Source organism: Acartia tonsa, chromosome 4, assembly GCF_053477335.1.
Source record: "Acartia tonsa isolate MP-2025a chromosome 4, ASM5347733v1, whole genome shotgun sequence".
Lineage (NCBI taxonomy): Eukaryota > Metazoa > Arthropoda > Copepoda > Calanoida > Acartiidae > Acartia > Acartia tonsa.
The window spans coordinates 35,446,790-35,474,004 of record NC_137263.1 but is presented as its reverse complement, the minus strand read 5'-3'; the positions used below and the strand labels follow the sequence as shown (position 1 = coordinate 35,474,004).

General features: G+C 30.3%; 1 protein-coding gene across 1 annotated transcript; it reads right to left on the bottom strand.

Annotated features, from left to right (window-relative positions):
• Positions 1-551: 551 nt before the first annotated feature.
• LOC145316975 (uncharacterized) lies at positions 552-5,408 on the bottom strand. The gene is made up of 7 exons (XM_080157830.1): positions 5,222-5,408; positions 4,167-4,290; positions 2,563-2,642; positions 2,082-2,158; positions 1,667-1,743; positions 1,385-1,490; positions 552-737 (listed from the first exon to the last, which is right to left on the bottom strand). The coding sequence occupies exons 1-6, from the start codon at positions 5,251-5,253 to the stop codon at positions 1,413-1,415; spliced, it is 468 nt and encodes a 155-aa protein (XP_080013956.1). The 5' UTR covers positions 5,254-5,408; the 3' UTR covers positions 552-737; positions 1,385-1,412.
• Between the last annotated feature and the right edge of the window lie 21,807 nt (positions 5,409-27,215).

The following is a 27,215-nucleotide window of genomic DNA, read 5'->3' as shown; positions in this document are numbered from 1 at the left end:
TTTTGAGTAACAGTGCTACTATAAAATATGTCTTCATGCATTTACTTTAATTTCTTTTTTATTATAGCCAATAGCTATATATTATGTACAGTATAAAAGCCTAACCATTTTCTCTACAACCAAATTGAAAACTGTACATTGTAAACACATCTTGATATTATCATGAAATCATTGTTATTCCTCCTTCAACTAAAGATGAAAATATTTATTAAATATTTAGAATATCTACTGACGTATCAAAATTATTGTTTTGTTATACAAATATTATGTATTATCAATAAATTGTTAAAAATGTGTGTTTTTTCTCACCAAAATTTCGTATGAAGCAAGGATGGCAATATTCATAAAGGCGAAACACAAAAACAGTTGTAGTGTCAGCAGAATAATAAGTTATAAGTCTAGTAAAATTGTAAGCAAATTTGTTACAAAATTGCTAAATACGGATTACTGTACAAGGTCTTATTATAGAGATGCTTTGCTTATGTGTCTTGACTGTTGATTTTGTTTTCTTTGTTGCACCACTGATAGTTTTAAGCAAAAATAAATAACAATTTGAATTTATAGAATATATTTTCTTATTTCAACTATGATTAACTACACTATTAATACTATTCTTATTTTAGATTAGCAAAAATTAGAAATTACATATTTTTTGTAAAGTTTTTGGTTTATTTTCATCACAAATTGCAAGAAATTAAGTTTTAAAATAAATAAGCTCTTTTTTCTCCAGGTTGGGTCTGAAAAAAAAACTATTTTATAATTTCAGAAAACGAAGCTTTTATTTAATTCAACTTTCAGGATTGTTTCTGTAACAATTTTTAGAATGCGTAGCAACTATTTATTTACTAGGGGTACGCCTCTAGAGGCCTTTAGCGTCGCTTGATGGGGACAGTCGACCTTCCCTCCCCACTTTTAATTTTAGTTTTAAAAAGAAATTATTTGGGGGTTATTTTTCAATAGGGGCGATATCTCTGGGGAGGATAGCAGTACCCTCCCATAAAATAGTTATAAACCTTCTCTGGACCTACAGGACCATGAGATGCTACCTTATAAAGGAGAACCTTATCGGTTCAGCGCCTAGCAAGACCTTTCGATACTGACAGAGAAACAAAAAGACATCCTGTTACTTAATTATATAGATTACCAGAAAGTCGGTGCAGTATGAAAGCTTTTAGCAAAAAATATTTAAACATATTTATAAAAAAAAACAAGGTTGCGTGATTTTTTGTTGTTGTAAGAATATTCTACAGGTTTTGATGTTGAAAGAAAATTACAAAACCCATCCTACAAAAAACATGTGATAACCTCACAAGTTTTTGAAATTTTGACACGATCGTTAAGCTCAGTTAATTTATTGAGTCCCTATGCAATAAAATACTTTTACCTTTCTTATTTTATTTTCTAAATTTGATCTAATTAATTAGTGATTGTTGTTGCTTCTTTGCTTGTTCAGCAAATTCAGCGCTCAATAGCCATAGCAGAAGATCCAACTAAAACAGAAAGTTTTTAAAAAATCCTAAATAAGCAATGAACAATGGCGTTAAAAATTTTTGGTGGTGGGGTTAAAATGTAGTTTTTAAAACATTTACTTTAATTGAGGTTTTTAATACTTGCTAAATAGAAAATTATGCGAAATTACATAAATGTTTGTCTGTCACATAGTTACCTCATTTTTAGAGATGTCATCCAGGTCAGATTGCTGGTGGGACACAGGGTCAGCTTCCCGGGAAAGCATCGATAATTCTAGATAATAGATTATTTTCTAGGTCTCTTTTTCAAACTGTTTAGGTCTGGTTACAAATTGCAGACACTTTAAATTAATTTTAAAAGAAGATATTCTATTAATTTTTATATGATTTATGCATTAAATATAATATTGTTGCGTGCACAGGTTTTTGCCAGGGGGTTACATTACAGACATTTTAGTTGAGTGCTAGATTGAGAAAGTCAGATTGACAGATTGAAAGTAACTGAGATGAAGATTAAATCTTTTTAATTGAAAGGTAAAAAAATCCATAGCTGTAAAAGTCGTCTTTACAGTAGATTTCAGATTTAAATTCTTATATTGCATGAGAAGAGACCTGACAGAGTAGCCAATGAGTTGTGAAGTTCCTGATCAGAGAGCGCCTCCAGAGCATCGGTCACATGCTGACCACGTCTAAGAAAAACAAGGACGGTTATTAACAACTATAAAGAATCTTTGCTTAATTCATAATCGAATAAAGACAATTAACTGCACTAAAATGGTATAGAGCCAGATGTTAGCGATTAATTTCTAAATTTTTTAAACTACAATTTGGCTTTGAATATCTTAGCCTTTATCTTTGTGAATATTGCTGTTATTGAATTATTTGTATGTTCTTTTAAATTTTTTATTTTTCAGGCGAAGTTATACCAATTATACCATTGTTTTTCTCTTGTTGTTGATACGTCATTCTTGGATGTATTATTAAAATATATATTTTGTATGCTTAAAGACTAAAAAAAAACAATAAATAATTTTTAAAAAAATATCTTAGCCTTTAAAATTGACTATTTACTTTAAAAAATATACATATATACCGTTGTCCTTGGAATGCGTTGAGTGGCTTTCCACTTCGTTTGAACAGGATAAATCCACAGTTGCATGGTCCTAGTGTTCCCTAAGAAAATAATGTTTTTATTCAGAGACATTAAGTGATCAGACAGTGAACCCCAATTGTCATAAACAAGATAACCACTTCTCTAGATTATAATTATTGGAGGAAAAGATTAGACTTAACTTATCTGGAAACCCGATTTGAGATTTAATAATTTTTTTTTAGAGTTTTAAGTCTACGAATGAGAAAACATGATTACAAAACTTTGAGTATCAGTGTTATTTACAGTCCAAGGTCCCTTGCAACTCTGGGGGTTCCACCTGTTGTACTAATTGATCAGTTAAATGGTATGTAAAGCAACATAACACTTGAAATCTAAACAGTAAACCTACTAGTACTGGTGCATTGATATGATAAATAGACATGGATATTGATATAACGGAAGTTTGATTTGGAGTTTTCAAAAATATCCAAAAAAATATCAAAAAGGTAAATTGTAAAATGTTTTATCTATGTACATTTTATTTTGTAAGTTTTTTTGAAATGTTTTTTTCTCCATAAATTTAATAATGATTTAATAATATCGTTGAATATTATATTCAGTTGATTTCTCAGTTTTTTTTATCTTGAAATTTAATATAAATATATTGGTTTTTTTATTCATGTTTAATAAATAGGTCAATTTCTAAAGATTCTTAACAATAGATTTCTTTGTTATAAATAACTAATCTAAATTAATTTTCATCATAAAAAATTAATAAAAATCTAGATTACGTGTTTTTAATAATATAATAACAATTGTAATTTTTTTTTTAAGGGTGTTGGTACTCATCCCCCCCCCCCCCCCCCCTCTAAAATATGAGAGGCTACCCTGTAAAGGCGAATCATATCGGTTCAGCTGTTAGCAAGATCCTTCGATACAAACAGACAGAAAAACTAATAGATAGATAGACATCCTGTTACTTTATTATAAAGATTGTAATATTAAACATTTACTATACTCTGACCTTAGTAAAGCGTTTGACAAAACTGTTTTAAAGTCAAACTGAAATAAGTTTTTGATTTTTAAAATGGAGAGTAAATGGGATAGAAATATATAAAAAAACATTAATACCTAAATATAAAGAAAATAGGAATAATATTATTTATTATCAAGAGTAATCTTTAATTACTTTTTTATTACTTAAAAGTTTTCTATAATTAACATTAATATGTAAATGTTTTTTTTTTTATATATATTTTGGTCAAGGATTAATATTTTAAAGACAACAAGGATGAAAACATCTATTTTTAGCGAAGTTCCTAAAACATCATGGGTGGACTGTGGACAAAGGGACTAATTGAGTCTTAGAGCAGAAATTAAGTGGTTATAAAAGGGAGGAGAAATTGAAAAAAGAAAAAAATTTAAAAATCGTAAAACTTTTACATATCAATAGACAAATGTCTTCTGTAGTTTTACCGACAAACTAACGGTCCAAGTAAGTTGTAAGTTTGGAAAAAGATTACTCATATACTCAAGTTGATATAATAACTTCTATAATTTAAAATAGGGCATTGTCACACGGTTGGCATAACACAACAACTGACCTGATACCCAGTGTTGTCACAGAATTCTTTGCAGTTGAAGCTTTTCTTGCTGGGGTGTGCAGATCTAGACCAGGTGGGAGACACACACATCAACATCACCATCATAACAACTATACCTGTACATCTACACAAGAATAATAATATAATTATAGCTGGGGGTATCAAGATCTAGACCAGGTGGGAGACACACACACCAACATCACCATCATAACAACTATACCTGTACATCTACACAAAAATGTCCAGCTGTTTTGCCTTATTCCAATAATAATCAATCTTTACTAAGTAACTAATTACGTATATAACATTTTGTTTTAAATTTCAATTTAGAAGGAAGAAAATAGTAATCTTAGAATACCTATTACACATAAAAGAAGGTTTTAAAATACAAGAGTAGTTGACAAACTGATCTTCCCCAATCAGTTGTACTCTAGATCTTACAAAAAATTGTAGTTATACCTATTCCCCAAAAAGGTAGGCTTATCTACTGCATAGATTAACTATTATTCCCTTGAAAACTTGGTAGAATTGTGTCGATGTACAATTTCCATAATTTATGTCGTCTATGTGGCATTAAATAGAAGTGGTCATTGCTGATATATTTTAGACACGTAATTATTAAAGTAAAATTATTAATATCAGCTAAACACTAGATCATATCTGGCATATTGGTTACATGACGCTATTCTAATGATATTATGACTACGCACAAAAAAATGAAAAGATTAATAAATATTTAGATTAAATTAAAATATAATAAGATTTTTCCTTCAATGTGCCTTGATATGCATATTTTTTAAAAAATATAAATTGAAAATAACCCTTAGTTTTTTGTTTGTTTGTTTATTACTTTAGGTCAGGTTAGGTTAAGTTAAGTTACATTGGGAAAAACTTTCACCTTCTTATTTTAGAAAATAATGGTAGGGGTTTCAGTGATTGAGAGGCACTTTGAGGGAAAGAATCATAGAAGTATATTAAACAAACAAAATAAATATTTGTACAAAATTAATTGGAGGATTAATTTATCTGCCGAACTTTATGTGTGTTTGAATTACCTGTTCATAAAGTTGTTGTTACAAAGGTTCATCAAAGAATGCGAGTTGTTACAGGATGGGAGCAGTATTTATACCACCACATATACTCTTTGCATGGTGTTCCATAAGTTCCGCATTGTCATCGAAATAGCGCAAATAAATATATATTCTGCATAACAATTTATGAAACAAACACATCTACTTATTTGCTTTTTTGAATATTCAAGGTGGCCTGGAGAGGACTTGTACCTGTAGCGTCATCAAGCACATAAAAAGGTATCATTATGACTTAACAGCGCCTAATGGTATATGATGATATTCTGGTTTTGGCGATAATGTTAAATTGATTTTTCGCGGTAATGATTGTGGTCTATGTATCTATTTTTATCATTTTTTTTATATTGAGGACAGATTAATTTCTTAGGTGTTTCCTTATTTTAACATATTTATAATTAGCAAAACGTCGATTATTTATAATTTTTTATGTAACTCAAGTATATAACTCCTAATATCTCTGAAATGTCTAAACTTGGATTTTTAATTCTAAACTTTGGATACTTTAATTAGATAATGATTGGTTGGTTAAAACTTTTTAACAACATTTTTAATCGACAGAAGGGAAATTTTGTGTTTTATCATTGGGATACAAATTGATTAGCATCCATTGTATTAATGGTAACAAAACACTGTACAAAACATTGTAGAAAATTTTTGACTGATTTGTAATAAGGTAATTTTTTCCTAATAAGCTGGTTTTAAAGAGGCCTTTAACACTCTAACATTACAGAATTGTTCTAAAGGTGACTGGTTTTATATTGTACTTGAATAAATTGAAAGAGAATGACTATAGAATCAGCTGAATATCTGTCAATTACAACCCTCTTTCTCATTCTCTGTCTCCTTTTCTTTTTCTTTCTCTTTCTTGCCAACTCTCTCTCTCTCTCTTTTCTTTTTTAATACTTTATCCTATTTTAGTCTTTAATTTTTTACATTTATATCAATGTTTTTTAAGCCTCCTTTTAAAAATTGCGGGAAGCGTCTTAACCTATTTAACATTGATAAATCTGGGGATTTGTACTTTTATACACCGTATAATCAGAAACTATGTTTTTATCATTCTTGTTTGGACAATGAATTATTTTCTGTTTGCATTTTAGCACGGATTTTCAGAGATTTGTGGAGTTGGTAAAAGAAATATTTCTTAGTAAAATTATATTATACATTTTTTATCCTTTCCTAGGTAAATTTCAAATTTTTGTGTAAAACCTAGTTCTGATGACATCATAGAGTCCTCTATATTAAATAGAAGCTAAGGAAATCACTCATCCCCATTAGATTACTGATGGAGCGACGGACCAAGAAAATTATATACTAAATACTCATTGATAGAGGGGATCCCAGTCATATATAACTTGTGGGACAGTTATCACAATAACTTTTGAAAGGCTAAAGCTACAAAAAGCAAATCAAACGCATTAGTGAAGTCAAAATAATAAGTCATACCTCATCGGGCCACCCAGTACATAATATAACCTAACCTAACCTGACCTAAAGTAATACCCACAATCGAAAAACTATCCTTATTTTTGAATAATCTTTAAAAAATGGGAGGGGGGGGGTGGAGTTTACAGAGCTCAACAAGGTACTTTATGAGAAAGCCCCGCCTATGTCAATATGAAATTAAAACAAATTACATATCTTATCAACTATGAAAAGTAAAAGTAGGCTAAAAATGGAAAAGCCCAAGGAAAATTACTAAAAATAATAATTCATTTACCTATACTTTAATCCCTGTCAGGATTATATTAAATCTAAGTATAGTATAGACCTGTCATTACCAGAATACTTGTCGTCAGGTTTAACAATTCAGCTCATAATATTTTTAAATGTCAACAAAAAAAGCTTCATTGTGAAAATATTTTCTTGAGATTCTATTTTCTACCTTCTCTGAATGTGTTTGTGTTATGCGTGGAATATTAACTTCTTTTGATCAAAGTCTTATTTTGGTCCTTTTTGGGTCTTTTCACTCAAGTCTATTTTTAAACTTCTTCACTTATGTTTAATATAAAAAAACATTTCCGGCACATGTCGGGGGCTCTTGCCATGCGTGGGCCTATCCCTACAGGCTACTACCCATGTGGGACTTTTTAAGATTTTCTTAACATAATACAACCTAAAAATGAGAATAATAAAACATTTTTGCCCCTTAAAATGCATGTTTGTTGTTCATACATGATATATGGGAAATCGCAAGATGGTGATTTAATAATCATCTATAATACAAAGTAGTACGATGTCTGTCTGTCTGCCTGCCTGTCTGTACGTCTGTCTGTCTTTCTGAAGCTCAAGATCTCAGTAACCACCGAACCGATTGGGCTTTACTCTTCAGGGAATATACCTACAGGTCCTGTGATGGTTTAAAGCTATTTTCTTTTTCTTTTTAAGACTAAAATTAAAAAAAGGGGGACGACTATGCCCCCCCCCCAAAAAAAAAAATCTCCCCACCCCCAAAATTTTTAATTTTTATTTAAATTTAAATAACACAAAATAAAATAAATAAAATAAAACATAAAATAGCGAAGGCGCTAGTAAGTAGTATAGAAACATTTATATTTTTAAGGGAGGCTCGCTTTAATTTATGTTTCATGAATTTATCCAATTTTGATTTTTTTATCTGTAGCGAAGGATCTCGCTAACCGCTGAAACTATATGGTTCTCCTTTAAGTGAAGCTTCTTATAGGTCCTGAGATGGTTTTAGGCTATTTTTACAAATAAGTCTGAGTTTAGGCTACTTTTCTGCCCTTCCATATCCCTTAAAATAAAGAGCCCCTAGATGTTAGGAGCGCAACCGCTAGTACATATTATAAAAAAAAATAAAATAACTGCTTAAACACACATTAGTCTTAATATGTCCACAACTTAAAAAAAAGTTAGTTGATAAAGATATAAATAGTCACTTTTTAAAAGAATAATTGAATCATGTATTGTTAGAACATTTCCAAATCTCATTTATAAATATCATGTATGTTAACAGAAGTAAAAAATGCAATATTTGTCCATGGTGATGGGATTGTTTCTCTGTTAAGACTGCATCACTAGCCATCAGCATTTTCCGATTGCTGCCTTGTCATACGCTTTCGGTGGAAGTGTGTGAAACTATTAGGGGGTGAAAATGGGGAAGGGAGGACTTTCCAATTTAAATTTCAAGGATTTTTGATAGCTATCTACACACCCCTGAGGCACGCCACTGCAATTAAGACTTGATTTGCGCCCTTGTAGTCAATCAAGAAGTTATTTACGTCATTGAATAATCCTATTATAAGTAAATGTATTAATCAGAAGTACACTAATTTGACTAATTTCTTTGGCGTAATGTTTAACCTAATTAATTGAATACATAGACTCAGGTGAAGATCGCAAGGATCTTAAGGGATTAGATAATAATCGGTAAATTGAAGTATATCCCTAATGTTGATACACATAATTAACCCCTTTGTATATAACAGTTAGTGGTTGAAATTTTCAGACACTCAACTCAATTAACCAACCAATCCACATTCACCAAGTCCCCAAAAATGTTAAGTCAACAAATAAGTAAACATTATTATAAAACTTTAGAGACTTGTGTAATAAACAGCCCAATGTCCCTTTTCTTCCTTGAGGGAACTGAGAATGTACGCAATTATGTAAGTATGTATAACAACAATATAAACCAGGGTTGCACAGTCACAGCTTTAGTTACTGCAGTCATGCTTTGTGTTTTTCCTTGGAATTTGTATTAAATGCAAAATTTTTACTAAGGGTCTTCTTATAAAGTCAAATATCTCTAAAAAAAAAAAAAAAATCCGGCATAAATCTGGTTACAAATATCTACTCTACACTATGAAACAGCGCAAAAAAGTCTATAACATTAACTAGTCTATGCTTATTTGGGATATTATAATATTCCATATTAAGATGTACGTTGTTTTTATGTTTGGTCAATGTTGATCATTAACTTGGTGACTATTAAACTCAGGTATTAAAATGTAACCCACTAGAACGTTTTTTTTTATATTATAATGAACTGGGTTCATTTTTTAAAAGCGAAGCTTTTCTATAATTAGGGTCGGTCCATATGTCCGTTACAGTTAGTTAGGTACGACTTTGAAAGCTAAGCAACTCTAAAATCGTTACGCAAAAGTCTGTACGTTCATTTAAAACATGCTGATTTTTTACTTTTTGACAACAAATTTTTCTATGTTAAAATTATCCGATTCATCTGATATTAGGTATACTGATTCCTATTACAACAAGGTATAGTGTTATAAGTCCTAAAAACGTCATTATGTCCTTAAACAGTAACATGTATTTTCTCAGTTTTGCAACATTTGCATTAATATTCAGTTTATTCATTTCTGACACTCAACAAGTGTTAATGTTCGTTTGTCCTTCCATTTCAGAGCTTCGCTTTTATGGATGTTGTCATCCTTGTTCTATCTGCAATATCTCAAGTAAATGTGATGTTACCCTCCCCAAAAACTAGCCTTATGTTTAGTAAATAGATAAGGATATTACAGGACACTCCCTCATCCTTTTCTATCTTCTTTCATCTTAGAAACCATTAAATAAGGACTTACTTAATAACCTAACTATAGAGAAGCTGCGCCAGTTAAAATGTTAAAAAGCTGACGGAGAAACTATTAAGAAAAACTCCCACAATTTGTTAATTTTATTATACCAAAAAAATGCAAAATATCTCTAAAATTTAGTTCAAGTTAAAACTTACAATTAAACCTAACCTAACAAGGATGACAACATCCATAAAAGCGAAGCTCTGAAACGGTAGGACAAACGTACATTAACACTTGTGTAATGTCAGAACTGAATAATCAGAATGCGAATGTATAAGAGTCAAAGCAAAATTGTAAGTAAATTTGTTGAAAAACTGCTTGATACAGGATAATGATTATAGACATACTTACATTTTTAGGACTTGATTATAGAGTTGCTTCGCTTATAATATTGTACTTTGTTGTCTCAGGAATCAGTATACCAAAAACCAGACCCATCAAATAATTAGGTCACATACAAATTTGTTGTTAAAAATGTAAAAAAAAATCAACATGTTTAAAATGGACGTACGGACATTCTGGTAATGATTATAGAGTTGCTACGCTTTCTAACTCGTACCCAACTATTACAGGAATCACAATGCAAAATTTGAAATCGATAGGACAATTCTAACATGCCTAGATTAACGAAAAAAAACAATTTAAAAAAGTAAAAAAATCAACATGTTTAAAATGGACGTACGGACATTTTGGTAAGGATTATAGAGTTGCTACGCTTTCTAAATCGTACCTAACTACCAAAGGAATCACCATGCAAAATTTGAAATCGATAGGAATTAGCAATTTATAAAAATTATTTTAAGATAAGTAATGAGCGAATTATCATAATAATTAAGGTGAAATTGGATGGGTGGAAATAGGTAAAGTTCCTAAACCAGTCCCTTTAAAACCTGGATATATGAACCATGGCATGGCCTATTTGCTCTATTTTTTAAAGAAGTTATTATAATCAAGCTCAAAAAATATATTTCTAAACCTTTTATGATAACCTTTTTCATGGAAACGATATGTAAAAAGATATGTGATATACACTTCCCTCATTTATAGATGGACATTTTTACATGTTGACTCTGATTAAATATTCCCCTTAATAAGGGGAATCTTCATAAGAACTTCCAGAGGGCTTTCAGCTAAGAAAATCATGTTTTTGTAAACTTATTCAAAATGAAAATTGACGGTCGGTGCAGTTTACGTAGTAGCTGCACTAATGGACTAGCTTCATAATACTAATACATAATTGTTCACTAGCGGCTACGCCCATAGAGGCCTCTAAGGATACTTGAAAATGCCCCTAAACTTTCAATTTTGTTTTAAAAAGAACAAGTAAAAAAAATATTAGGTGATAAGTAATTTTTTTCTAGAGGCTATTTTTCTCAGGAACTCTCCCCCAACCCTTCCAAAGACTAAGCGAAGCTAATCTGTAAAGAAGAACCATATCGGTTAAGTGGTTAGCAAGATCCTTCGTTATCAGTACACACAAACAGACACACGAAGATCTTTTTACTTTTTTATAAGGATTATCATTTTTGTTAGGTTAGACGCACACCTAATATACATATAAGTTTAAGAAAATAGTTTTCTAACAATTAACCTAAATATTAAGTTCTCAACTAAATCACTTTTTAGTAACGTGGTATGCATGCAGCTCCGCAAAAGAATCACATTATCAAATCATCAGTTAATCACTATTACTAGGGGCTACACCCCTAGAGGCCTGTAGTGGCACTATAAATTTTTATTTTTTATTTTAAATATGTCTATGTTGTGTTCAAGTCTCTACGTAAATATTTTTTTTTAAATTCTGTTTTTTTTATTTCTCTTGGAAGGGTGGTGGTACCCTCCCCAAAAACCTTCCCGGGACCTATGAGAAGCTATTTTTCTGGGGCCTGGCCTGGTTTTAGACCATTTTCACTCCTGAGAAATTATATATGTAAACGAAAAAACATCACCTATCCCCTTCACCCTCTTAAGTTTTACTTTTTAAAAATAAATATGTTGCCTCGTATCAATTATAAAATAATAATATCAATACAATGTCTTGCATTTCACTTATCACAGGGTATTAGAAAATGATTAGAATTAAAGTTGTATTACAAATTATACCTTCTGCTGCTATGTCAGACACTTGAAATTAATAGCAAGAAGAAACGTTGCCGCCCATAAATATTTGCCATGCACAGTTTTATATAATTTTAAAAACCCTAAAATTAGCAATTGAAGTAAGAAATTACTTTTAACTGTCCTTTCAGATAAGAGGCTAAATATAATTGTTTAATATATAAAGACAAAATTAATATTTCGGACAAGATATTAAGAACCATTCATAATATTAGATCCGTGATTACTTGTATAGTTGCTAATTTTAAGGCTATTGTAATTGTGTGTGATTATTTCCGTTAATAGGCGTGTGTGTGTGTATTTGTGTGTGGGTCTGTGGGTGTGTGTGTATTTGTGTGTGGGTCTGTGGGTGGGTGTGTGTGTGTGAATTATTGTATGTTGGTTAAAGGAAGTAATAATTAAAACTTTCCCTTACTTAAACAATACTGGACCATGTAAAAGTGTTTAAAAAGCTATATAATGTAACAAAAGCGCTACACAAAAGTGGTCATATTTTCTTTATTACCACGCACTTAGTGTTGTATAGAGCTTAGATTTTCCCAATATTATCCTATTACAACAGAGAACTATAGTGCTATAATCTTAATTAGAATTGTGTAAAATAAGAACAATTTTCTATAAATTTTTTTAAATTAGATATTTTAACAGCATCTACTTTTAATTTTTCAATAAGTCGACATAATCCATTGAAATTGTAAGCCAAAATCTTTGTTATTAAATTTTTTCTTTATTCTTGAGACTAATAATGTAATAATAATTGTAGTATATTTGGTATGGTAATCGTCCTTGTATTGATTAGAAAGCGCTTAAAATGACTTATTAAAGTCCTTTTCAAAAAAGGAAATTGTTTAACTTCAAAGTCATTAGAAATAATATAATGGCTAGTGCAATGCCTTTCGGTACGCAATCCAATTGTTTATATCGACTATATGCCTTTAAGAGTAGGTGTAATGCCTTGGACCAACTCATCACCATGCAGAGTTAGGATTTTCAGACAAATGTTGTGCAATAAAGGGGTGTGTTGTCTGTTGGATGGTACCTAACCTAATATCCTTGGGTGTTAGAGTATCGCATCCAACTACAAGCGAAAATGCTCTGGCTTCTCTAGATGATCAGTTCAAATCGAAGGAGATCCTGACCTTCCGAAGCAATAAACTAGGTACTATGGCTTTAATAAAAAGTGATTGTGGCTGACATAATATCGACAATTTAAAGCCGTTTTCAATATAGTTTTGGGACAATGTTTACGAAGCTCTTCAAAAAGCCCAAAAAGAATAGTCCATTGTTATAATATGATGTCATTTTTTATAGGCACTTCATTGTTTACGTCGACTGACGTAATAGTAATGACACAATTGATCTTAAACGATTTATTAGACTATACGGGTTTTATATGAAGCAATCAAGGCTTGCATGAATCAATATGCACTTTTTCAAATTACAAATCCCGCTGATATTGTCTGCTAATACGTTAATTCATTGTTATTGCTGACATATAATTGACATGATGTTATGCTAATGTACATATTATTGGAGAGTTGAAGTAGATATATTTTTAAGCAATGAAGAGCTTTTTCCTAATTACAAAATATTAGTTTTTAATGGATTTATTATTACCTGGATCACACACAATATTAGAAAGTACACTAATAAAATGAAACTTTCATCTGGATAAATTAGGGATACCCCCGTCGCCCCCCTCCCAATGTATGAACGAATTGACCAATAAACGATGACCAAGTTAGCAACCTTAATTGACGATATTTTTCCCCTGTCATAATTCACGCATATTCTATTTAGTTTTTAAACCTTTAATACAAAACTACAAGGGACTGTATTTTTATAAGTTCAAATGCTATATGTACGAACAAATGATATATTCTACCTATGGTAGCTTGTAAATTGAAATTAAACATATCAACTATTGTTTTTCTCTTCCTTCTAAAAATATAATTATTTACTATTATAGCCTGCCTTAAAAACACTTATAATCAAGCTTGTATTTACAAAGCTGGCTGCTAGGAAACATAGTTGCACTCTCAAAGATAATATGCTCAATAAAGTACAAGGAAGAGTAAAAGTCATTTCAGAATACTTTCTCAAGTGGCAGCTAAATAATACAAATTATCAATAGTAGTCTCAAATTGAACCTACGCCCGCCGGAAATAATAAATTGTGGAGTATAAGCTTATTGGCCAGACTAATTACAATACAAATTACAATCATATATGTTACCCTGTTGATTTCTGGTGCTATCTTTATATATACTCATAATGTAACTTGGTTTTTGTAAACATGGCATATTTATATACATTGCAATACATAATGCTAGTCGTAATGTCGAAGTAGAATTGCAAACCAGATTAGATCTTTTCATTTAGAAAAGCAAGTTTTAAAATGCCATATTAGCAAATAATTAATACAAAAAATTGAAACTTTTAAATAAACATAATACTTTCATGTTGTTTTTTGTTTCATCATTGTTTTATAGTAAACCTATCCCTTTCCCTGCGAGCTTCTGCTTGAAGATGGACACAAAAAAAGTTTTGAGAAAAATTGTTTGTATCATTAAAAATGAATGCTTCATATCCGGTCTTTACAATACTACACTATGGCATAAAATACTACAAAATTTACAAAAAAAAAAGAAATTACAAATAATGATTTGTTCATATTTTCCCACCTTCTACTATTTAAGTTTAAGTTATAGATTTTAGGACGAGGGATATTGATTTTCTTTAGACAGTTCATAGTTTCGAAACTAAGCCTAAACCGAGTCATAACTAAGGACCTTTATTTCAGAAGTGCGACATGTATTCAAATTGACTTCCAGACAAATTTCATGCAATCGATGGGTCGGTTGTAATAGTTGGGAGTCACGGAGTACCTTGTGAATACACACATACATGAAGATATTCCCAACATATAAGGTTATTTTCTTGAGATAAAGACAGAGAGGGGGGGGGGACAGCAGTTAGTAGTTTAGGTTTCATGATAATTGCTTGGGGGCGGAGGGAGCTCAACCGACTCTACCCACAACTGTTTGTAAAAATTGTAAGATTTTAAATTTGTCTTAGAATGTTCTTGTCTGAATAAATATATATTTTGTCCACCAGTGAATTACTGTATATAAAAACAGAAAGCCTGCTGTACTATGAAAAATAAGACATATACTTTCAAAAACACTAAATAATTATTTCAAAAAGATATTTCTTATATGTCTTATTGATAGATTTTGTAATATAGGAAATTAAACTCTTCCCAAAGGTTTTGAAGCTATTAAAAGTTTAAAACTAATGTATAACATTTAATTTATGCAAAATATATTACATTGGTTCTAGATAAAACACCAGGTAGCTAAATATAAAAACAAATAGTACACTTCGTGGAGATTAAACGTGAAATAGTTAAAGCATTTACAAGACTTTATTGGTAGAGGTCCTACAACTTAATGTGAAAAAGGCTTTGTATTATAATTGCGATTTTAAGATAATTGATAAAATCATATTTAAAAGAAAATCCAAAATTTAACTGTTACAAAATATTAACATATTTTATTTTTCTGAATAATTGAGATACCTTTTTAGCTTTCTTTCTTACTCCATGGTGAGAATCTCCTAGACAAAAGAATGGTCAACTAAATTTTGCCATTGATTAACTAGTTAAGAACAGCTTTAGCTAAACTTTTTAAAAATGTTTATTACAAAACAAGGATGACAACATCCATAAAAGCGAAGCTCTGAAATGGAAGGACAAACGGACATTAACACTTGTATAATGTCAGAACTGAATAATCAGAATGCGAATGTATAAGAGTCAAAGCAAAATTGTAAGTAAATTTGTTGTAAAACTGCTTTATACAGGATAATGATTATGGACATAATTACATTTTTAGGACTTGATTATAGAGTTGCTTCGCTTATAATATTGTACTTTGTTGTCCTAGGAATCAGTATACCAAAAATCAGACCAATCGGATAATTAGATCACATACAAATTTGTTGTTAAAAATGTAAAAAAAAACATGTTTAAAATGAACGTACGGATATTCTGGTAATGATTATAGAGTTGCTACGCTTTCTAACTCGTACCTAACTATTACAGGAATCACCATGCAAATTTGAAATCGATAGGACAATTCTAACATGCCTAAATTAACGAAAATAGCTATTTAAAAAATTAAAAAAATTTAACATGTTTAAAATGGACGTACGGACATTTTGGTAATGATTATAGAGTTGCTACGCTTTTTAAATCGTACGTAACTATTACAGGAATCACCATGCAAAATTTTAAATCGAAAGGACAATTCTAACATGCCTAAATTAACGAAAAAAGCTATTTAAAAAAGTAAAAAAAATCAATATGTTTAAAATGGACGTACGGACATTTTGGTAATGATTATAGAGTTGCTACGCTTTCTAAATCGTACCTAACTACTTAAAGAATCACCATGCAAAATTTGAAATCGATAGGACAATTCTAACATGTCTAAATTAACGAAAAAAGCTATCCGTTACGGACGGACGGACGGACGGACGGTCGGACGGACCGACCCTAATTATAGAAAAGCTTCGCTTTTAAAAATGTTATAAGAAACCAAAAATGCTTTCGTCTATTTTTCCAGTAGACAAAACGAACAATGGATTTATTATTACTTAGATATTACACCAGATTATAATGTACTCCAATAAAATAAAACTTGTATATGGATTAAATAATGATGCCCCCTTCCACCCCTGTACCCCTTCACCTTCCATTTCTTCTGGATGAACGAACTGACGAAAAAATGATAAAGGAAATAGCAATATAAATTGACGACAATTTTCCCCCTGTCATAATATCCACGTATATTCTACATCCATTAAATCGACAAAATAAATGGGGATAAAAAAGTAAACGTTTTTCACTGAATTATAATAATAACTAGTGGCTGCACCCCTAGTATCTAAGGACTCTATCTTCAAAGGGATACAGAAGGGCAGAAAAATAGCCTAAAACCACACCCAGACATTATTTTTATAAAAATAGAATAGCCTAAAACCATCCCGGGACCTATTAGAAGCTTCGTTGTAATGGGAAACCATATAGGTCTAGCAGTTAGCGAGATCCTTTGCTAATTACAAAAAAAATATGTTCTCCTCTTTGTGTAATACTCAATGAATTTAAAGAAAATTTTGAAGAGAAAAGATGTGTGAAATCTCACGGATACAAGGATAGGACTTGGACGATATATTAATCTATTCCCATTCATTTGTTTAAATGCTGTCTTCATCCGCTTATTATGATAAGAGGTTGTTGCACATTTATTTAGACCGCCAATGACCTTTACCTCCCTGAAAATTTGACGCAAATATTTTTGACCAGAAACAAAGAATTGGGAAAATTTTGATAAAGAAATTTTTCTTCAAAGATTTGCAGACATTTTTTATTCAAATTTTAAGAAATTTTGTAGTGTCAACTTTAAATTCGATCAATATTCTAACAATTTTTGTTATTTTTGAAAGCACTAGAAGGTTTTAAAATATTCATGACGATTCTCGTAACGATACAGCATTACAAGCATTAGCAGTTATACATCTATTACCAGAAGGACCAAACATCTGTAGTACTAATACTAAAACATGTTGATTCTATTAGATAAAGTATTAATTCTCTTGGAAGCTCTTTATTTTAGTGTTAAATTTTAAATGGGGGGGGGGGGGGAAATGAAAAAAAAGAAAAAATTTTTGGGGTTGCCTACGGCACCACCAAATTCGTTTGGGGGGGGGGATAACCCCCACTTTACCCCCCCCCCCTAGGACGTCTATGACTGATACAAAATACGACAGAGCTGCGGCTTTATCATTAAGTCATAGAGTAGCAATACTATTACAAAATACGACTGAGCGGTGGCATTATCATTAAGTTATAGAGTAGCAATACTGTTACAAAATACGACAGAGCTGTGGCTTTATCACTGAGTTATAGAGTAGCAATACTATTACAAAATACGACAGAGCTGTGGCTTTATCGCTTGCGGCGAATAGTTTAAGGAAATTTGTTTTCGACCGCACAAATGCTTATAAATGAAGATTCACATGAAAATTGTCATTTTTTCAGGGATAATGTACTTTTTTTTCCAGAAAAATTACCATTGATATTTAAAAAGCTTTTATCAAACCAATATGCATTAAATTAATTTTAAAAGTAATAAATTGATAGATTTTTATATGATTTTTACGTTTTGACGCGTATTCTAGAAAAAAGTAAGTGCATAATATGACACAACGGTGTTAAAACGAAACAGAGAGTAATGTTTATTATCGTTTTAGTGCAACAAGACTTAGTTGGAGGGGGCATTGAAATCCTATAATATAAAGTAGTAAGCGTTTTTTGTCTGTCCCGAAGGATCTCGCTAACTGCTGAACCGATATTGTTCTCCTTTACAGTGAAGCTTCTTGTAGGTCCTGGGAAGGTTTTAAACTATTTTTGGGGAGGGTGTCTTCACTCCCTCCCCCCCCCCTACAATTTTTTTTTTACTCTTTTGAAACTCAAATTTAACATGGGATGTGTGGATGCTGTGAGAATTGGTGCAAAAAATATGACGTAACAAAAAAAATTAGCCAATGAGAGGCCGTTATTGACCAATGGCGGCCACTACCATTGCCGCCATTGGTCAATAACGGCCTCTCATTGGCTAATTTTTTTTGTTACGTCATATTTTTTGCACCAATTCTCACAGCATCGATGTGTGCCTTTAGAGGCTTCTAGGGGCGTAGCCGCTAGTGCAATATAAACTAGTAACCAGAGTTTTAAAACACATAAGCTTTGTCTCAAAAACTTTTATTGAACTTTGATTGGTTGGTTCAAGACTAGTAGTGTCCAAACCTTTTAACTATTATTTTTAATAAACTGATGGGGTCAATTGTGGCGATGTTTATCAGTTTCTTGTCCATTGTCTTATCCCTGAAAATTCCTAGCAATGGCAGAGCAGGGTGAAATACCTATATTGGCTGATAGTGATAATACAAAGTCAAACTAAATACCTGGGTTTATTGGGTTTATGAAACTTTTTGATGAAAGAAAAATATGGCTACTTTGTGCCCAAACATGTTTAATAAAATAAAAAGACGTGCTAATTTAAAATTTTGATTATTATATTCTTAAAGGTGTTGAAAGGTATAATTTTCCCTATATAAATACTGTTACAGTTTTTCTTGCTATCCTATTATATAAAGTGGTAAGGTACTGAACCGATTAAGTTCTCCAGTTTAGGAAGCTTCACATAGGTCCTTGAATGGTTTAATTCTAATTTAATGTTTAGATTTAAGCCTTGGGATGGTTTTTCGCTACTTTTTCAATCTTGCAATACATAGCCTCTAGATGCTATGGGCGCATCCACTAGTTAAATACAAAATAGCCAATTCAATAGTCTTAAATCTGCAAAAGTTTTAAAATATTTGATTCAATTATTATTTTCTAAAAATACCTTTCTTTCTTGCAAGAGTTTTATATACTATGATAGAAACAAAAGTAATAAAATTATTCGCATGGAATGAACGCTATGAGAGCGCCTTTAGTTTGTATAAAGTGTGCGCTTCATAAAAGGGGGGCACACGTCTTGTACCCCTTTTAAACCCCTCTGAAAATTTTGGACAATGAAATAAAGAAGGAAATATAAAACACTTTTCCATATAATATTTATTTAATAAATATGTATGTCATTCAATTTCTGTCTTTACTTGATAACAGAAATTTCTAAACGGCGAAAGGGAAAGAATTTTATAGAAAATTGAAGATTTTGGTGTACTAAAGGTATCTTTTTTAAACAATGTTTAATAATTTGATAGTATTTTTGCATTTATTGAATAACATTACTAATAAATGTTTAGCTATCAAATTTTTCTTAATTGTTTCTATTTATAATTATATTAGTGACTCTATAGGGAATAGAGGGGGGATATTGCTTAACCTGATAGTAACATGTATGAGTTTGCTTAACCTACAAGTAACATGTGGCCAGGGCAGGTTTATAGGTTATTTAAACAGAAAGGATTCTAAAACAAATTTAATTTAAGAATTTGTTTCCACTAGAATCTACTTTCTGTATTGTTCTTATAACAACAAAACAAAATCAAACAAAGATACTATTATTTAACCTTGAATATTTTTCAACCCATTTCCCTTAATTTCATCATTTTCACATCAATATTTAAAACTAATTAAAAATCAGCCTTAAACCGCATAGAATAATGCTTTTATCTATTTCTTTCAAATTAAATTTAAATACAAACCTAATAATATAACAAGATTGAAATAATATAAAAGATCAATTCAAGATAGAACTAATTTTAAAATTATAAAACTGCAAGTCAAATATAACACATTCATTGCAAAACATCAGAGAAAATTTCCATCATTTCAATATACTTGAAACCAATTTCTTGAACCAGGATATTTTCCCACTGTGTCGGATACCCGGCGCACTTCTCATTCAATCTCCCCCCCCCCCCCCCTTTTCCTAATCGTCCGATTTTTTCAGTCAGTAGTAAGAGAGTTACGATATTGCTTGCCACGCGCGTCGATGTCTATCTAACGCGCCGCGCATATACACAATATAATTGATTACAATAACATAAAAGTCTTAAAGACACTGTTGCGTGTGTGTGTGTGTGTGTGCACACAGGCGTGTGGTCACACATCAATAGAAATCTGTGATTAGTGAAGCAAAAAAATCATCCTACTTCTCTATTATATATATTTATACTTTATATTATAGAAATCTACTTTTGTTATTGTTTGATTTGTAATAATTACCGGACAATAATTAAACTTGTTATTGTGAAAATTATCATTTTTGAAAGTGAAATTAAATCAAATAAAGTGAATTATTTGTTATTATAAAGGTAAAAACTTATTTTAAATCTTTTCGACAAAACAATGTGCAAGCAACAAGTTATTATAAAAAAAATATTTTGTTTTTCACCGTTTTTTCTACAGAGATTATATTCCCCTAATGAGCTGTAAACTTACTCAATATGTTCGTCTGTCGGCTTGTTATGAAGTGTATGTATGATTTGTGCTTTCACTTGAACCTATTTTTAGAGCATTCAAACCCTCCCACCTCATTTTCAATTTTTTTAGAAATTAAAAAAATTGTCTTGCTCTTTGGGGAACTCTAACCCTGCAGGTTACAATCCCAACGGGGGTCTTCTAACCTCTACTTTACCTAATCTTAATTAAACATCAAAAATACGTGTTTTTCACTTCAGTTTTAGTCGCCGTCTAATTTTTACTAAATGATTTCAATAGCATGCATTGCACAACATTTTCTATGAAGATTATCTTCTTTTTAAGACTTTAAATGACTGTAAAGCTGTCTTTATATTAACGTTATTCTGTATGTAAGTAAAAGAGTCTGTTTTTATATGTCCATATTCTATGTGTTTGTATATTTCTGAAAGTTACTTGCATTTTAGTTTACATAGTATTATAGACAGCTTTCCGTGGATATTAAAAGGCCCGGGCTAACGAAACTGGTATTAATTTTATGATATTTATTTTAATATTCGTGGATAGTTGTCTGTAATACGATGCTATACATGATTTTTCTTTATGATATTAATCGGTCTCGAAGCCATTCTGGATTATCTTTTAAAGAAATATTCATTTATAAATTTACATACAATTTATTTACATAATACAGTTTTTTGCTAGATTCAAGGTTGAAAATAAATTTCTGAATCTAAACTTTGCTTACTTTCTTTGAACAAATCAATTCTCTGGACTATACTTTTGGTACAAAAACGAATGTGTTTAGCAAGATCTTTTAAACGGCTTTAGTAAGACTAGGAATTGGTTCAGAACAGGGTTTAAGCTATTTGTCAAGATATGGCAATAGTTATTCCAGATACCTTACAAAAGTGTCCGAAAAATTGAGCCGTGTGACATCATAAAAGGGAGAGATGAGAGAAGGGGGAAAGGAAACCCCTTAAAAAGAGATGTATCTATTGACGTCACACGGCTCATTTTTCAGACACTTTATAGAGTCTCGTTATTCTTATTCAGAGGTGGAATCTTACAATAAAAAAAAATTGGGGTCGCTGCTCGCTGGTGAGGCAAAATTGTTTTTGTGAAAAATCCTTCAAAAGCACATAAAAAATCTACAAAAATCATAGAATTTTATTTGATTTTGTCGATTTTTTTAATGTGATTTTGAAGTATTTTTCACAAAAAAAAATTTTGCCTCACCTGCGAGCAGCGACCCAATTTTTTTTTTAAAGAATCGACCTCAGTTTATATTTCATTTTGATAAATTAATTATACATATTATATAATATTACTGTATTAACGTTTGCTATACTTAATTCAGTTTTCCAGTATGGCTTCGAATCCGATTAATATCTGCAGGATTAGATCCGGTTCACAGCCATACTGAAAAGTCAATTATAGCATCGTATAATAGACAATGTTCCACGAATATTAAAATAAAAATCATAATATTGATACTAGTTTTGTTAGCCCGGGCCTTCGGTCCCTCAGGGACACAAAACTGTTTTCATCTTATATTTTTTTTATTTCAATGTCAGCGGAAAAAAGATAAATAGCTAATCTACTAATCTAGTCTTTGACTTCCTAACTTTTAAGTTTATTATCTTATCTTTAAAAATTCAGTAATGTAAATTGATTTAGAAATAGTCATGAAAAACTAATTATTTCAAATTGTTTGGGGGCCAATTAGTTGGATATGGATATTCTTATAAATAGTTTGTCCGTGTTTGGCCTGGAAGTTTTGTGTTGATAAACAATTTCGGCGTTGCCTATTTTATGTTCATGACTGATTTATTATTATAATGGTTGACTTCAGATATGACGTCAAAAATTTTAGATTTTTTGGGATGGTAAAAAAACTCAATGGGGGAGACGGATTTCTTCATCTTTAGGGAAATGGTAATAGGAATCTTTTAACTTCGATACTTTCATAAGTTAATTTATTAATTAACACTAAATCTTGAAAGGTTTATATTCCCCCACGTAAATTATTTCCTGTTTAATACCTATTACATATTACATATTACCTTTACCTGTCTATAAGCTAGTTAGGTCAGGTCAATGAATTAGACATTCATAACATAGACCAATAAGATTATCTGCACTAAATTCAGCACTAGTGTCTCAATCTATTCGAGTGTATCTATATCTAGATTTTATACTTGTTTATACCTCACGCTATTCTAGTGTATCTCTATTATCTAGATGTTAGACTAATCCTATTTTTGTATATCACTCTATTCTAGTGTATCTCTATTATCTAGATGTTAGACTAATCATATATCTATAACTCACTCTATTCTAGTGTATCTCTATTATCTAGATGTTAGACTAATTCTATATTTATATATCACTCTATTCTAGTGTATCTCTATTATCTAGATGTTAGACTAATCCTATATTTATATATCACTCTAATCTAGTGTATCTCTATTATCTAGATGTTAGACTAATCCTATATTTATATATCGCTCTATTCTAGTGTATCTCTATTATCTAGATGTTAGACTTATCATATATTTATATTTCACTCTATTCTAGTGTATCTCTATTATCTAGATGTTAGACTAATCAAATATCTATAACTCACTCTATTCTAGTGTATCTCTATTATCTAGATGTTAGACTAATCCTATATTTATATATCACTCTATTCTAGTGTATCTCTATTATCTAGATGTTAAGATGTTAGACTAATTCTATATTTATATATCACTCTATTCTAGTGTATCTCTATTATCTAGATGTTAGACTAATCCTATATTTATATATCACTCTATTCTAGTGTATCTCTAGCTTCTATGTAATAGACTAATCTTAAATCTCTATCTCACTCTATTCTAGTGTATCTCTATTATCTATGTGATAATCATGAATCTCTATCTTACTCTATACTGGTGTAACTCTATTATCTGGATGTTAGACTAATCATTCATTTATATCACACGTGCTGTATTAAAGTTCCAAGGATTATTTACTACATGTTGAAAAATTTAAGGTTCTTCAATTTTCAACAGATTAATGAAGTTTTTGCAAGTCACTTAAGTTCTCTGAAACGTTTAGACCATAGAATTTTCTTAAAAAGCTTTATTTTGATCATATTTTAAAATACAATTTGATTTTCTGTCCAAAAAAGGATTTAAAAACTCTCAACTTATAATATTATTTTCCTATGTAACTTATAGTTGTCAAACTTTATATGAAATCCTGAAAATATCATTAAGAGAAATTTTAAATATTTAATTTAGAACTAAACTATAAATTAAAATTTAATATTGAAATATGTTCATTCAAAATACCAAAAACATTTTTTTTGAAATAGCGAAAAATACTATTAGAAGGCGAAGAAGAGATCTCTTATCAAAAGAAAAACTATATTTCGTCCCACGAGTTAAAGATAATTATTATTGAGACATGTTGATTATTTTTTAATTTATATCCTATGCATAAAGTAGTAAGCTTTTTTTGTCTGCAGCGAAGGATCTCGCCAATTGCTGAACCGACAGGGTTCCCCTTTACAATGGAGCTTCTTATAGGTCCAGGAAAGGTTTTTAAAAATTTTTCAGTATGGTATCTTTACCCTCACAATAAAAAATGACCCCCCCCCCCTTATATTTGTATTTCATTTTCTTCTTTATAACTTAAATTCAAAATGGGGGGAGGTCGACTCTCTCCCCTCCCAATTTAGGTGCCCCTTGAGGTTCAAGGGGCGTAGCCGCTAGTTTACAATAAAAATGTTAATTCGCTCTTGAATAAAAAAATTCATTTTGATTAGCTGAGAAGCGGGAAGCAAAATGTTAATTAGCTAAATTTGTTAATTAGTTTTTATGTATGAACTTTCTGATGGTTGATTGGCATAATAATTTCTGGGCAAATTTGGATTGATAGCCCATTCACGCATTTAGGGATGATTAATCAGCAAATAGGAGCACGATAAACCTACAGGGATGCAAATTTAGGAATGTCATTACTTTCAGCAAATAATTATATCTATATCATTCTCAAATTTCATTACTTATTGCTAATTCAAAAAAATTAATATAATAAGAAGAGGGAAAGACTAAGAGTTAATACAATAATAATAACAATTTAAAAAATCATCTCTTATTCACTTTAAGATTCATGAATCAAAATAAAATAAAGCTATAAAATAAAGACGAAAGTTCCATTTTAATTAAAATTAAATCATATATTTAAAACTCATTATTAAATATTTCAATATGTAATTTAATTAGTAAATTAAAGAGAAGCGTTTTAAAACATTCGTATGTGAGTCAAACAAAGCAATATGTTAAAAAATTATTGACTCGGCTATTTATCTAGGTACATTTAAAGTAGTTTTTTAACCTTTTTCCTTTATTAAGCTTTTAAAAACAAAATGATAACATACATAAAAACGAATCTTATTAAAAGAACAAACAACATATAGTTTAACTTGAACGTTACTCTGTTGTACAATTTCTTAATAATGGATGCTTAGATGGATAATTGTACGTACAAAGAAAATTAACAGATGCTACGCTTAAAATATTTTGCCTAATTGTTGTATGAATCGCCTTCCCTATAATTTCATCATTTTACATTTCTTGTCATACAAAAAAAAACATAGTATGAACTTTGTTAATGACTAATACAAGTGAGTTGCTTCACTACAAATTATTCCTTTTCATTACAGGAATTCTCATATGAAATTTAAAATCATTTGGACGATTCTAACATCCATAGATTTACGTTCAGAGCTCTTTTTTCAACTTAAAAAAATCTTACCTGTACTAGAATCTTGGTTCCCCTTATACCAAGCCTACATAAAAGTTTGAATGAATATCATACAATAAGGCCTAGTATATTATATATGTAATCATACTTCCTGTATTCACAACTTTGATATTGAATAGGCTTATGTTTTTGTTTTATACATGTGTCTGTCTATCTATCAGTGTGTTTTTTTACATGTGTATATCTGTCTGTCTGTCTATCTATCAGTGGAGTTTTTATACCAAGTTATGCATATGGCATTTTTAATGGTGAAATCAGAATATTTTATGTATGTGTATGTGAGTGTGTGTGTGTGTGCGTGTACGCAATTGCAGGATGGTCGGCAAAAAAGTTTCTAAATAAATGTCTCGTGATTTATACATTGAAAAATATTGAATTTTATGAAACAAAATCCTTATATAACTTATAAAAAAAACTTTTCGTGCATTTAAACTTAACTTGCCCAGGACTTTTTATAACTTTTATTTGGACAGTAGTTCTTTTTAGTACCATTAAACAATCAAAAATTTCTAAAAGAAGGTGTATTAACTTTTTTGCTTTTTATTTAAGATAGCTAGCCGGTGCTTTTAGTAAGTAGTAGATGTAAAATTTTTCATAGAATTCAGATATGCAATCGTTTTTTTTGTAGACCTCTTATTTTTTAAGTAATTTAAGTTTTAAAAAAAAATACAGCATGACCCTTGAAAAAGTATTTTTAAGCATCTGCAGCCCATATTTCTCAATGAATTATCAAAAAATGTAAAATATTTTTTTTTACATCAATTAACAGCTGAGATTTTTAGAGCCAAAGTTTTGAAAATTGGCTGAGGAAAAAGTAACTTTTCAAGAAAAATTTTTTTTTAAAGTGAAATGACGTGTTTTCCTCATAATTTCAATACTTTTTATAAAACTTATATAAAGATGTTTCCAAGAAATTTTTTTCATGCTGAAAGCACTCTTTTCACTTGCTCTAAAAGGCATTTTTAGATTACTGTAAATTGCAAAAACACCCTTACAGAAAGAAATCCTATAAAAATTAGTAGCAAATTGAAAGTTTACATAAACAGAAATCAAACACTTTTTATTTTATCAAATAAGTTAAAAAACCAAAAAGTTACAGCTACAAACTTTTATTAAACATTTAACAATTTAAATGATTTTTATGTGTCTTAGATTAATTTGATGAGTGGGCGTGAATTTATTGGTAAAGGTGGCGCTAATCCTTCGGGTAATGAGCATAAATTGGGGAGGGGTTTATTTAAGGTCATATTGATAAGTGGGAGATATTATAAGATTTGAGGGAAAATGGTTATAAGAAAAATGTATTCAGTAAAATTTGAAAAGTAGTTTTTTATATGTAAAAGTAACGTTTTTTAATGCAATAAAAAATGTATCAATTGTAAACTTGCTCTTCTTTCTTATTTGTTTTTGAACTGGTTGATAAAAAGTAATATACTAATAAAAAACTAAGAAATATTTAGCAATATCCAGTTTCT

Coding starts and splice junctions, on each gene's coding strand:
- LOC145316975 (XM_080157830.1), bottom strand. CDS start 5,253: ATGAACCTTTGTAACAACAACTTTATGAACAG. Junction 4,291..5,221: donor AACAACAACTTTATGAACAG/GTAATTCAAACA, acceptor ATTCTTGTGTAG/ATGTACAGGTATAGTTGTTA. Junction 2,159..2,562: donor AACGCATTCCAAGGACAACG/GTATATATGTAT, acceptor TGTTTTTCTTAG/ACGTGGTCAGCATGTGACCG.